The sequence below is a fragment of the Zea mays genome, chromosome 9, assembly GCF_902167145.1.
Source record: "Zea mays cultivar B73 chromosome 9, Zm-B73-REFERENCE-NAM-5.0, whole genome shotgun sequence".
Lineage (NCBI taxonomy): Eukaryota > Viridiplantae > Streptophyta > Magnoliopsida > Poales > Poaceae > Zea > Zea mays.
The window spans coordinates 105,086,481-105,100,720 of NC_050104.1; the positions used below are offsets into that span (position 1 = coordinate 105,086,481).

The window sequence follows — 14,240 nt, forward strand, 5'->3', positions numbered from 1 at the left end:
GTGGACTTTATGTTTGTATGGATTATTTGTGGACTTTATGTCTGTATGGACTCAAGTTTTATGTTGTGGACTCAAGTATGAATTTTCTGTTATTGTATGAATTTTCTGTTATTTTTTGCATTTTTTCAAAAAAAAATTCTCTGAAATTGTTAATTTTCGGCGGTGAGGCCCCCAAAAATATGGCCTTATTTTTGGCTAATTTTTTCTGGCGGCCAGGAACCGCCGAAAATAAGCCTAAAGCCGCCGAAAATAGCTTATTTTCGGCAGTAAAGACCTTATTTTCGGCGGCTTCTGGCCGTCGAAAATGACTGTAGCTCTTGTAGTGATGGGTAGCTCTTGTAGTGATGGGTAATTTAATAGGTAGGAATGTTTTTGATAGATATGTGTATAGTATTATACGAAGTGGGCACGTGATGGATACATATCCGATGTCTTCCTAGGAAGTGTACACATTTTACAACAAGCAGTCCGGCCAGACAGGGCAATGAGATGGGCCCACGTTCCACTTACCCATTTCTCCTCCAGCTCTCCCCATCCCCTCCTCCCTCCCGTCCGGCCGTTGGCCTCTACTAGTAGTCTCTCGCGCGCTCGTTGCTAGGCAGTTGGCAAAGCAGTCCTTACCAACTGCCCTTCCCCACCCCGCTCCCGCGTAATCCAACCGCTAATAATAACCGCTGCTCTGATTAGCGCAATCTCCACCGCTATAATTACGCTCCCGCCTGCGCGCGCGGGCCTATCAGCCCTAGCTAGCTACCCAGCCGCCTCCGCTGCTCGCCTCCTCACTTGCGCGTGTCGTGTCGTGTCGTGTTGCGCTAAGTCAGCTGCTTGCTACTAGGGTTAGGGTTTGCGGCTGCGCGCTCGCGTGCGTGCATGCGCGTGGGTTGGCCGCGGCAGGGATGACGCCGCAGCGGTCGCCGATGGGTACCGGAGGAGGAGGAAGTAGCGGCGGAGGCGGCGGGGGACCGCCGGCGCTACACTACCTGAGCGGCCCGTACGGAGACACCACCTTTACCAAGGTTTTCGTGGGCGGCCTTGCCTGGGAGACGCGAAGCGAGGGCCTTCGCGCGCACTTTGAGGTCTATGGGGACATCCTCGAGGCCGTTGTCATCACCGACCGCGCCACGGGCCGCTCCAAGGGCTACGGATTCGTGAGCACGCCTTCCTCCTGTTTTTTTCTCTCGTTCGTATGTGCTATGTTAGCTGGGGTGTTTACTCTGTACTTTTTTCACTGGTTGGGGATCAGGGACCAGGTTCGATTGTGTTCGATTCTGGAGCTGAATGTTGTGTTTGATTCTGGAGCTGGGTGTTATCATTCTGTGTGCAGAGGTGAACTTTGCGGGTTGAATTGGGTGGTTGATCGACAGTGCCAGTTGGCAGTGAAGATTTTAGAATTTGGGAGTTTTGCATTCCTTGCGCAGGAATTTTGGTGGATTGTTGACTTATTGCCGATAAGATTGAGGGAAAATAGTTACATTTTGTTACCTGGAAATACTGAAGGTTGCCATGTTAAGCATTTCTAGGGTTTCTGTGTTCAGGATTTTTGTGAATTTAGTTCAATTTTGCGCTTTGGAGTTGGAAATGAAATTTTGCATTCTTTCTTCTATGAATCAGGGAATTATGTGAATTTCCATGGGGTTGTGATGAGAACAGAACACCTTTGGGGGTTCCAGATTTGGCTCAGATATTTTGCCTTTTTCCTTCTTTTGATTCACTTTAATCATGTGTGGAGGTGTATATAGGTAACCTTCCGGGACCCAGAGTCAGCGAGGATGGCCTGCATGGACCCATACCCAGTGATCGACGGCCGGCGTGCTAATTGCAACCTTGCCATCTTAGGGCGGCCTGGTCCAGCTGTGCCTTTTGGTAGGTCTGCTAACTTGGTTCCTTGATTTTATTTAATTGCACAGCTGTCAAATATACATATGATTCTTTCCATTTGCTTACGCTCTTGGTGTAAAGTAATCTGTTAATCGATGCTCTATTCCCAATGTATTGGAGATTTGGAGTCACCACACAATCATGGCATTTCTATGATTCTCCCATAGAAAATCAAAATCAGACAGAGCTCTACCAAATTGGCTAGTTTCACCAACCTTTCTTTTCAACACCAACTAATTATCTTGTCACTAGTTCTAACAGAGGGAAAAGGACTTGTCAGTAGAGGACTAGTAGGTATTTAATTCGTTGCCTGAACATTCTACCCCCAAAGAAGATTGTAGAATCTTCTATGAACTCACACACGGCACAACAACAAAACCTTTTAGGAGCTCATTTATGAAAATATAGCATTAGCTGTCAAAAATATACAAACCAAGACAGCTACTAGTCCTCTCCGCCAACTATGTGAGTAGTAGTGTTGAACTTTGTTTGAAGAGAATAATAGATAACAGAAAGAGTATGAGCCGGTGGGTGGGTAGAATGTAGAAAAGGTGGGCAATCATCACTGCTTTTCAATAAAAATTGTCCACTCACATGTCAGGCATCTGTTTCATGGTCTGCAACTTGGGATTGGAGATATTAATCATCACAAGATGAAGCATCGATCCACATCTTTGCTCGTGATGGAATGAAAAGCTTTTTGAGATGTTTACTGTTTATTCATGAGCCTTCTTGAATATTTTCTTATGGAACAATTGGATCTATACCATTAAAAGATCCAAACTTTAGATATATACCATGGACCCCACATATCATTGACTCATGTGGACCCACATGTAAGTGAGATAGTAATGGTATGGATCCAAAGTGGTGATCTTTTAATGGTATGGATCCAAATTTCCCTTTTCTTATATGTGCTGTTATAGAGTACAATAGTAAAGTTTTCGTAAGTTTACTATAAAAAATGCTTGTGCCTTATCTACCAGAAAATTACTGACCAGGACCCACCAGTAAAAGTCCAAACTACAAAGTGAATTATAAAGTCCATGATCCAAACTGAATTATAACTCCATGACCCATCCACACTCCCCGTGTCTATGACTGGTGGGACCGTCTGTGTCTATGATTTGTGGGTCCGATGGCATACTGGCGAAGCCCACAAATGATAATGGCAAAATTGCCAATGGCTCCACTCCTCGTGTGTGTTAGCCAACGAGTTTCACTAGTCTCAGTTGCAAAGAAACTTTCGTATTGCTTAGTGTAATGCACGCATGTTCACCTTTTTAGCCTGTGTGCATTCAATTATTATGACAAAATTTCCCCTTCTTTTCAATGTGGTATAGTAGCACCTACAAGGCCGGTCATCCCATACAATGGAGGTGTGGCGGTTCCAGGGGGCATGTATGTGCAAAGCCCAACATATCAGCAATCCCCTTACAACTACTCACAGGCCTTTGTATATCCTTATGGGTAGGTTAACAGCTCATTCGCTGCTTGTTGGCAAAGATCATGCACAGCTATGAATTTGATCTCCTATTTGGTTGTGAATGTCTGGCAATATGATTAAAGCTGTAGCTGTACCTAGGCTGGAACTCTATGATTTGCATATATTATTCCCTTACAGGAGTAGCTTTTTAGTTCCAATTGGACAGCCTATCTGTTTAAGTAATGAACATTTTTTTTTCAATGCAGGCCATCAGCATATGGACCAGAATACCTATATCAGCAGGTTGAGAACTCCAGAAACATTAAACTACGTAAATTTGATTTTGTTGCTCATTTGTTTTACTTTTAGCTTTGTAGAATGCATACGGTCCATATGTTGGACAACAGTACGTGCCGGTTTACGGTGGCCCAAGGACAGTAGGCCCAGCAGTCTACCCATATGGGCAGTTTGGCCAACCTGTACCAAGCGATCATGCTTATTCTCCTGGTTATGCCCCAAGTCATGTTCTCCCACTGTCGAATCAGAATGTTAGTGCTGCAAATGTTGTGCGCATACCACCAGTTCAGCAACAACTTCCTCCAGGTAAGAAATTCAGTGTTGAGTTGAATGAAACGAACTTGTCCAAGAATATTTTTGAATTGCCTAGGGCCCCACAGCTTACCATACTCTTCATATATAATCCATAAAGTGCTTTTGTGAAAACAGGAGCTCCACGCCCTCAGCAACAGCTTTTGGTCCCTGCCCGTGCACCACCGTTCCCGCAGAACAACATTTCTGAACAAGCGACAGGTTGACAAGGACGCCAGAAAGTGACGAATTTTAGGTGCGTTTACTGTTTACTTCTGAAATGCTCCTGCCCGCTAATCTGTTGTAACATTTTGTTTTCCTTCATGTAGGCATCCTATAGTCTGCAGCAGGACTAAGAAAAGCCATACCGCTAAATTGGGCGGCATGCTTTTTTTTCTTGCAAATTGTTTTCTTTTGCACTCTAAAGGTTAGTTATCACATTTATCTAGTATCTGCAGCGGCATCAGTTTATGCTGCATCTGGGCTGATTGATGTACTGTCTCTTATCATATTGCAGGTTGTCGTTATCCATGGTTACCCGAACTTCTTATAATGTGAGTGTCTGAAGATGAAGCCCCTCTTGCTCAGCTTCTGTCAGTGTGTGTGTACATTCCCCATCTCCTGCCAGAAATTCTGATAGCTGGTGGTCTGTGCATGGACCAAAGTGGATGGCCGGAAATGGAGTCCGGCCTCCAACCTGTGTATAATAATATAGGTCATGCAGTAGGTCCAAATCGTAGAACATTCTTTCAAAACATCTGGTTGTGTATATTAATTCTCTTCTTCGCACCTTCTCAGTACCTCCAGTGCATGTTCCCATGTCTCATTAGAGCATAGGTATTTCAGTGTCACTGTGTCGTCGTCAGCGAGTCATGTACATTATTATCCTGAAACTGTAAACTATATATCACCTATGTCAACTGTAATCAAATAATGACAGCCCTACCTTGGGAAAGAATGTGATTTGTTGCAAATTGCAACGGATGGGGGGAAAACATCGGGGCATATTCATCATACTATTCGTCTGTTTCTATGGATAAGAAATACTGCATACATAACTACAGAACGAGCAAAATTGAAAATCGTGTTTGTTGGCATGTAACTCTAGTTTATGGTTTTGTATAAAATTAAAAACAATCTACGTAGCAAAGCCAGTAGTAACATCAAAACGGTTCGTAGCTCTAGTGCTATATATATAAACACGATCCTGGGGATGGCAATGGGCAAATGGTAACATGGGGCTCTGAGAAGCCGAGGTCACCTGACTTATATGATTCCATATCCGTGTCTTTCTTCCTGATCCCAGCATATATGATGAACATCATTGGTAAAATGAATATTAAAAAGATGCTCCATAGTCCTTAAGCTGAATGACAGACCCTGCAGCATTTTTATACGTCATCCTGCAAGACAACACAACCGGCTCAATTACATTCGGGCGTTACAACACAGTAAGAGAACGCCTAGAACTACCGATACATTTCACCTTGTATATGGTATTGCAAAGGTATAATCAGTTAGGGCTGAGGTGCCAACCTCATAGGTATACAACCCCTCGTAATGGAATGACGCCACAATGAACTGAATTACAACACCAAAGTGGGGTAACAAAAACTGTACAATTGGTGGGTCACAATCTGTTATTAAACCCTTATCATGGGGAGAATGGCTGATTGGAAGATATTGTACAGTGCATGTTGAACTTCTCCAGAGCTATGTTCACAGCGGATCAGATCAGCCAATAATGGGAAAAAGCAGGGTAATATTCTCCTAAAGGAATCTCTCTCCAGATCACCCAACAATTTCATCACTTGAAGGACCAGAGGAGTCCTAGCAGCCAATTCCTCTTTCTTAGAAGCGCTCAGCGGCACTGCACAATGTAAAGGCGGATTTCTTTGGGACGCCCCATCACATGGTTTGTGTCCTGCGCACTTCAGATATGTTTGCAATATTTGCTCACAGGTATCAAGCACTTGAGACTCTATGTTCATCTCTTCTGACAAGGATGGATAATCATGTTGCAGAGCTTGAAGAAGTTTGAGGTAACTCTGGTAGGAATCGTTCTCAAAATGAACAATTGCTGGCTCAGATACCTCCAAAAGGGAACATGCTTTATGAAATTTCGACTGCAAGGATAACTCAGAGCTCACTTCACTTGAATGTATCGCAATAGCTGACATCATCTCCAAAAGAATGCTAATATGCTCGGCATGAAGATATTTGCTGTGCTCCTCGTATAGTTTGATAATGTTCTGCATTGAAGAACAAAATACTGTCATGTTAAAATGACTATCAGAAAAATCAATAGTTAAGAGGTTTTTCAGTGTTAGGTGCCAATCAAAAACTGATTGACGGTGTATATAGTGCCATCTTAATAGAAGTAAATTGTCGCATAGGGCCACTGAGGAAGGTTGTTAGAACATAGAACAGTCCCACGTTGACTGTGAAGGGAAATGTACCCAACTTGAAAGTTGGAAGGATCTCGTTAGCAAGCTTTTTGGGTGTAGAGAGGCCATTTACAATCTCATAAAGACTCAGTTAAAACAGAGCGCAGGAGAGTTAAACAGAGCTTTTTGGGTATCAAAGCCAGAGGGTTTTTTTAACAGAGCGCAGGAGAACTGCGCACCCATATATTAAAGTAGAGGGGGGAAAGGGGCCGTGAAGACCTAGGTACAAAGCACTCCTTATGGAGGCCAGAAACAGGTATCAAAGCCAGAGGTCTCGAGTTCGAATCCTGGCAGAGGCTTTATTTATGCCTCCATCCATTTATTTCCACGTTTGCGCATTTCTCTCTGGCCGCATTTGCGCATTTCTCTCTGGCTGCACGTGAGTGGGGGTGTTGAAGTGTATAAGGGGATTGACTACCTTCTCAAATCAGCTTAATCTTTTGTGTTGAACTGGTTAGTGCGTCCACTCTAACAAGGACTAGACACTACTTAATAGGACGCATGGCATCTTTATTGGGGTAAGTAAGAAATAAGAAGCATCTGTTACTCCACATCCTTCCTCATTACTTCGCTAGCATACACAGGTAGATGGAGCGAAAGCTGCAGCACCCGAGGAAGCCTAATAGTTGGCAGTCTAGGGGCATAATAGTACCACAGTTCAGTGACTAATACCCATCCCTTTCTCCCGATGTCAACATTCCATTATTCCACTCTGCTCTCCAAAAAGTTTATTCTAGTGGAGAACCAAACCCTGGCTATTGTATTTGGAATTTTTAGGCACTCAAACTCAACTAAAATCTATACCTGAATCTTGCATCTGGCCTACCAATAAGACAAATTCAATGAATTCTGTTAAAAAATCTTTGGATACCTGAATCACCATGAGCAGTAGAGCCATATGATTCTTCAGTTTGACAATAGCATAAGAAGCTGTCTCCATATTCGCTTCCTCTTCATCGTTAACATACATCTCATGATCCAAATATTGCTCGGTTTCGGAATAAGAATCAATTCTATCTGGGATATCAATATCTTGCATCATCCTTACAATTTTAGAAAACGTGATGAAGGTATGCGTCACTGATTCTCTAAAGAAGATCAATATCTCTTTCCATTCCTCTTTGGAAAGTTTGTTACCAACCCCATCTGCTAAACGCATGATTGCAGATACACCAATGGTAGCACAATGTTTGTAGGGGCTTCTGATGAAAGATGTAACAATTGATGCTGTTCTACCAAGTTCTGGCCGGATCACATCAAAGAAATTAACAAACAAACCCACCAAGCATTTCACTGCCAACGTTTGTGTTTCAAGATCAGGTAAATTATACTCTGCAGAATTTGATGTTGAAATCTGGTCACTGGGTGTCGACCTTTCATTGCTAAATAGAGGATAAACAACATGTTCAAAGATATCGGTCCAAAACGTCAGCGAGAACAGGTGTCCGTGATCCTTTAAAATGTCAAAAAGTACTCCTACAGCACCTTTCTTGATATTCAGTCTTGAATCACTTGTCAGTTTAGCTAAACCTGAAATGCACAAAAAAAACATTGATGGAAAAAATGATCAGTGCTTCAGAATTCAGATTATCATCCAACAATTTGTATGCTAAAGTAAATTAAATATAATATTTTGAAGGGAAGAAAATGTCATACCTGCAAGGAGAGGCATCCAGAGGGAAATATGACCATCTTTTTGCACAGTGGCATTTCCACCACACACCATGGCTGAATTCCTGGGTTGTTCAAAAGCCCTATCTTGACAAGAAAATCCTTCCTCAGCAAGTTTAACAGCACAGAATCGCAGAAACGCAATAGCATTGAGATTGGCATCGCTGTTAAATTGACTACTTGTAAATGCAATAAGACAAGTCACACAATCAGTAAATGCCGTTGTCTCTGTTTCAGTTATGTGATGAAAATAATCTCGAACAATTTTTTCCACCGTCTCAAATGCCAATAGGACAGTACTTCTTGTATCATCAGCTGCAGCAAAAGTAAAAACCTGCAGGTTGATGAAAAGTTACAAGGCAGGACACAATAGCTACCTCACAGGTAAGATCTAACAAAAAAAAAACTCAACAAACTAAATATAGGAATCATACATACCATAAAAACACCCTTCCAACCAGACTTTATATTATTAACCCGACTCAGAACCATCTGTGAGACGCACCTAACAATCAGCTCTCGTACCTCTGGAGCATTGCTCCTCTGCATAACGATCACAAAAGGTCTAAGGAACTCATTTTGAAAGTTATAGTTTGCCAGTTCCTCCCTTTCAAGAAACTTCATGGCCAGCTGCCTCAGAGAGTCCATCACAAATATAGCGACAGAAAGATTTTCCAACAACCCAACAGACACAAAAAAATCTGACAAAACCTTCCAAATACGTGACCACACCAGACGTATGCGATTCATATTGTAATGCCTGCACAAACAAAGTTCGGAATGAGAATAGCCAAAGAAACATCAAGTTGTGGCTGCTGTTGCCATCAGTAAATATCAGATTTTTTAAATTAAATTTAGGAATCTTCTTACGCAATCTCTACTATTTTAGTAAGGCAGAAGATACGAGGATCTGTTGGAGACTGCAGCTCAGTCATTGAGACCTTGCAAAGAGCCTTCACAAAAGCAACAATAGCATCACTGTTTAATCTTTGGCTATGGGCAAAGATATGATTTAACTCAACAATGCCAATCTGATCCAACAAATTAATGCTTGATAGGAAATTATTGATCTGTTCAGGAGTGACCAGTGCTGACACACTGCCTTTTGCCACTGTGCTATCGTAAGTACCCCCTCTAACAGCAGCCATCACAGCAGGATTCTGAAGAGCACTAGTCTTCTTAGAAGATAGAACAGAAGTAGACTTCTTAGTTTTTTCTTCTGACTCAATCAGAGGAACTGTCAGAAAGGATGCATCAGTGGGAACCCCTTCTCCAAGCAGATGTAAATGCTCAAACCGTGATAAACATGTTAATACATGCTCCCAAGCTTCCTGCAAGTAATTGCCATCTTCGATTGCGATAGATATTATAGCCTGTTCAAGGATATAAAGTAAATTTATCACCTACAATATCCCACAGCTTCAAAACATTCATGTGTCGAACAAATGTGCTTATAAAGTACAGCGTTAAGAAACATTTAAGTGGCTCAACAATGCTGCATCATAAACATTGGATAGATCCTCGCACAAAAACCAAATGAGCATTTTATAGATGCTGGAGAAAGCATCAGAAAATCAAGAATGTCACTTTCCAGACCGTTGAGTCCCACCATGCAAGAAGGTAAGTGGCTAAGTGTCATTGTGTTTTACAACAAGGTACTAGAGGGGGATAAGCCTTTAGATAATTAGATACCTTGCTTAAAAAATAGATCACTCAGTAACAACTTATAAAAACTCGATAAAGGAACCATGTTTTGTGTGCCCTCTTACCTTCATAGAATCAATACTTTTTTGCTTCATTTCTGCGGCAGAATGGAGAGATGTGAATTTGGCTATGGACGTTAAGAAAGCATCCCTCTGTGTCTGCATGCACATAACAGAAGTGATGTGCACAGAAAATCTTAATCCCTTTAAACACTGTGATGTAGCAGCCTTATCATCACACTGATCAAGAAGCACACTGAATGCAGCCATCATAGGTGCCCAACAGGACTCCATCATGAACCTTAAAATGGTTGCATCAGCAACAACATAAAACGTGGACCTGTATTACATAAAAGCTCAAATTAATAAAATGTTGCCGAGACCATAAGTACTTTCTGATAGAATGGAGATCTTACTCTGATTTCCCACGTTTTGCTTTGATTTTTTCCTGTATGTGCTTAATGAGCAAGTCATTTGCTCCTACTGCCTTGTCTTCTGCTGGTCTCCAATTGACAAAGTTGATAATGTTGTCCAAGCCTAGAAGCCTCCCTACACTATTGGATTGCTTGGTTTGTGCAACTGAAGAATCAGCACTCATCTTGATTTCATTGTTGACAATCTGGTCATACAGCGCACTCAGATAATCTTCTGGCAAATCCTTCCCATCATCTATTCCTCGATTGTTGCGCATAAAATCTGCCTTAGACATCTGCACAAGAAAACTTAGATTACCTTTGATAGAGTTAAAAAACTAAATTTCTTTATAGACATTCCCGTATGATAATAAAATCATAAGTATACCTTGTTCTTCACCATTGGATTATGAGCATCAGTGTTTAGCAAGATCACAGAATATGCAAGAACATATGCTGTATCTGCACTAATAAAAGCATTTGGATTGCATTTACAGTAGCCTTGAGCAAACTTTTCCATGATCCGGTCAATTTTTTGAGCTTCTCCTGGTAACCTGAAACCTTGCAAGAAGAACCTAATTGCCTGACCAAAGTCCATGCCTTCGAAGTTTAAAGCGTCCACATAAGCATGCATTACTTTGAGGGGAAAGTCATCCCTCTCACCCAAATAGTCGCCTATCATTGTTGCATTCAATCCAGCAGTACTTCTCAAGAAAGATGCCACACCTTCTGGAGAATTGCCTATTTTCTTGCTCCGAATGAGAAAATCAATACCTTTGGAAGGTTTTTTGTTGAACAAGGTAATTCCTTTCTGCAAACAAAAAAAAACTTATAGTTATCCCAAAGAAAGAAGTTCAATTGTGGAGAAACCTAGTTCAAATAAGCAACCACACCTGAAGCTCCATCTTGTAAGCACGTCGCTGCTCAAGTGAGGAAGAGTCGGTTATGTCAGAACTACTAGTGTCAAACTGCAGTTCATAATCTATTCCGCTCCATTCTTCTCCATTATGAATATTATGGTTATCAGCTGAACTTAGAGTTTCAGAATTGCCTGGTGAAAATTCACCAATTCTCAGTTGTTGGTCCATCCATGCACTCATCGACTTAACAACAATTGCAAGGCACTTGACAGACTCAAGCCTAAATGTTTGGTCTTGTGCAACAGTTAATGTTGTTGTAGATCCAGTAGGGACACCTAAAGCAGTCTTTAAAAGTCCATTGACAATCCTGTGAAGACCAGATAGAATTAAAACTGCTTCACTGTAGACTTATAAAGAGAAAGGCATATCTTTGTTACAGCAGAACTAGAAGAGAATAATTGTGCTCAAGTAACATCAATCACAAAAAAGAAACTGGAGAATGCCCATCAAAAATAAAAATAGCGTACCTTTCAAAAATATTCGGTGCATCAACATCACAATCGAAGTTCACAAAGATATCAATGATAACCTGAGGTTCTTTAGACATTTTCTCCAAGAAGTTTAGAACTGTCATCTTCTGCAAAAAACTAGGCTGGAGAACATTTTCAAGAACTCTTAAGATAAGCATAGGAAAAAACATTCCAATTTCCTCTTTCAAACCAGATCTAAACCTTGATATTAGACTCATAAATATGGAACACAATAACTGGAAGACACTCATTGCGGACAAAGCACTATTCTTCAACAAGGATAAACAAAGGTACTGCTTAACTGCTTCAAGATACCTGCATTAATAGGACATAAAAAATACAGGATCAGCCACTTGCATTGTCAGCTGGGCCCATAATCAATTCAGCAGTCCTACATCGAATGAGCAAAACAACTTCCAGTATGAATTATATGTGGTATTTCTGCTTGTTGGATACATCCCCACATGACTAAGCTTTATCATTTTTTAAACAAACCACAAATTACAATTTAGAGTGCCAATCACAGTATAATGTTTTTCATTAGCATTTTTTATAACTACCGCCACCAGTATTAGTTTGGATCTGCAGGTCTGAAGGTCTGTGTACCATCCGTGCATGTAATGTCAGCATGCATGGGGACATGGGATATGCACACAGTTGGAAAAAAGTCTAGCTCGTTGAATATCCACCAGTACTCTCTTGCAGCTCTCATTTTAGTTAAAACCTTAGATACTTGCCCATGTCCCCAACCAGCAAAAGTGGAAAACATAGTAGACCTTGCAAAAGCTCTCAGATTGGTTCAGTTAAAATTTCAACCAAACCCCAAAAGTTAGAGCATCACAGCTTGTCCAAACAGACCATATGTTTCACTTTCACATATCCCACTTTACCGTTCCTTGCTTCCATGATTCTACTCTTATCATCCACAACAATTATGACTTAATGAAACATCTTATCACCCACAACAATTAAGATTCAATGCAACATAGCAAGGAGATTCATAATGAAACATTGCAATAAAATTGATTATCAGAATCATCATGGTATGGCACATACTTTTCATTTGTCTTCCAGAATAGCCCTGCATTGTCAATGACCATCCTAACCAGCTCCAGCGATAACACCTTCCCCCTCAATAGCATTGGATCATCCGGGCTATCAGGCGTACCAAACTTCATTGACAACTTGCATAGGTTCTTGAACAAAGCCAGGCCATCCTCCCTTATCTTGCTTATTCCACCATCCTCCCCAGCGCCTTCCGCCTCAACTGACGCCTCATCTACATGTGGTGCCTCCTCCGGCACGTCGCTCCCCTCCATGGCCTCGTTTATGAACACTTGTGCCGCCTGTACAACGCTGGAGTCATTGAGGCTGCGGTCAGAGAGGTCCATCATGTCGGCAGCGGAGACAGTGCGCACGCGGACGTCCATGGCGTCAGCCTCGACGCGCGCAAACACGATGACCAGCACTTGTGCGAGAGCTAGTTTAGCACAGAGCTGGTTGCCGCCGCTGGGGCTCCCGAGGTAGACGTTGTAGCACGCCTTGACCACCTGGCCCAGGCACTCCCCGCTGACGGAGACTCCCGGGCACCGCGCGAAAGCGACGAGAACGCGCAGCACGGACAGCTCGAGCGCTTCGTCCCCGCTGCCACCCAGCGAGACGCAGGAGAGCACCGCGGCGAAGAGTTTCGAGATCAGGGAGGGGTCAGCCGCGTCGACGTCGCCGAGGAGAAGGCGCAGGGAGAGGAGGCCGGCGACGCACTCGAGCGCGGGCTCGGCTACCTTCGGGGACGCCGGGTCGAGCGCGAGGAGAAGTGCGGTGAGGGCGGCTTCCGCGGCGGGCGCTGGGAGGCCGGGGACGGGGGAGGGCGAGGAGGTCTCGGGCTCGTCATCAGGAGCTGGGGAGGAGGAGAGGAGATCGAGCGCTGACTTGGAGGCGGCGACGAGAGCGGCGTGCCTGCGCCAGGAGGAGTGCTTGATGATCTTGTCGAGGGCGCGGGCGAGCACGCGGGCGGATGGGGAGGCGCCGCCGAGGGCGCCCTCGGCATCGGGCTCCGACGACGACATTGGGCGGTGGTGTGGAGTGCGGTGGTGGGGGACTGGGGCGGCGCGACTAGGCGGCGGGGAGAGATCTGATGGCCGGTGACGCGTTGCTGATGGCCGGTGACTGGAAGCTGGAACAGATCAACGGGAGTAGAGCTGTAGAGGCGACTGGAGGCTTGAACATATCAACGGGAGGTCCGCCCTCTGCTCGGGCCGAGGCTCAATGATTTACTTCCATACTCAATTTTTGGTTACTGCAGAACCGAACTGTAGATGGTATTATTTATATAAAATTGAAAATATGTGATAAAATAGTTTAAAATATGTAATGAAATAAACGATGTGAGATAGTTTAAGGTTATCTTCAGCGGACCGTCTAAACGGTCGTGCGAAATATTATTTTACACTTTAGATTGTACTATTTGTAGAGTGGAGTTTAAAATAGGAGTAAGATAAGGAGTGATACAAAGAGTATGCTAGAGATAATGGGTGTTTGAAAGCATGGGCGGAGCTAAGGCCCGGACAGGATGGGCTGTTGCCCGGGCTTTATCTCTTGCAAAAACCTATTATATCTAGGTAATGTTTTTCTTTTTTTTCTTGGCAGCCGTCCATAATTTCTCATCTGATGGCATGGTCATGTGTATCCGCTGCCGCTGCTTGCTGGATGCCATGCTTACAAACA

At 43.1% G+C, this 14,240-nt stretch overlaps 2 protein-coding genes across 4 annotated transcripts; one reads left to right on the forward strand and one right to left on the reverse strand.

Annotated features, from left to right (window-relative positions):
• Positions 1-447: 447 nt before the first annotated feature.
• LOC103638790 (RNA-binding protein 38) lies at positions 448-4,866 on the forward strand. 2 transcript variants are annotated; one of them, XM_008661603.3, is made up of 8 exons: positions 448-1,148; positions 1,740-1,863; positions 3,222-3,348; positions 3,571-3,607; positions 3,682-3,907; positions 4,031-4,148; positions 4,222-4,319; positions 4,410-4,866. In XM_008661603.3, the coding sequence occupies exons 1-6, from the start codon at positions 897-899 to the stop codon at positions 4,117-4,119; spliced, it is 855 nt and encodes a 284-aa protein (XP_008659825.1). In that variant the 5' UTR covers positions 448-896; the 3' UTR covers positions 4,120-4,148; positions 4,222-4,319; positions 4,410-4,866. The 2 variants fall into 2 exon arrangements, with proteins under 2 accessions (XP_008659825.1, XP_008659826.1); XM_008661604.4 differs by having other exon boundaries at positions 590-1,148; positions 3,225-3,348.
• A 10-nt stretch (positions 4,867-4,876) lies between these two features.
• On the reverse strand, positions 4,877-13,816 carry LOC103638791 (brefeldin A-inhibited guanine nucleotide-exchange protein 1). Of its 2 annotated transcripts, XR_559031.2 has the most exons (12): positions 12,573-13,816; positions 11,514-11,831; positions 11,020-11,353; positions 10,515-10,937; positions 10,130-10,422; positions 9,780-10,053; positions 8,881-9,383; positions 8,449-8,770; positions 7,996-8,344; positions 7,211-7,869; positions 5,429-6,144; positions 4,877-5,295 (listed from the first exon to the last, which is right to left on the reverse strand). XR_559031.2 is itself a non-coding variant. In XM_008661605.3 (11 exons), exons 1-11 carry the CDS (start codon positions 13,580-13,582, stop codon positions 5,536-5,538), a joined length of 5,094 nt encoding a protein of 1,697 aa, XP_008659827.2. In that variant the 5' UTR covers positions 13,583-13,757; the 3' UTR covers positions 4,898-5,535. The 2 variants fall into 2 exon arrangements, 1 of the variants encoding a protein (XP_008659827.2); XM_008661605.3 differs by having other exon boundaries at positions 4,898-6,144; positions 12,573-13,757.
• Positions 13,817-14,240: the final 424 nt, after the last annotated feature.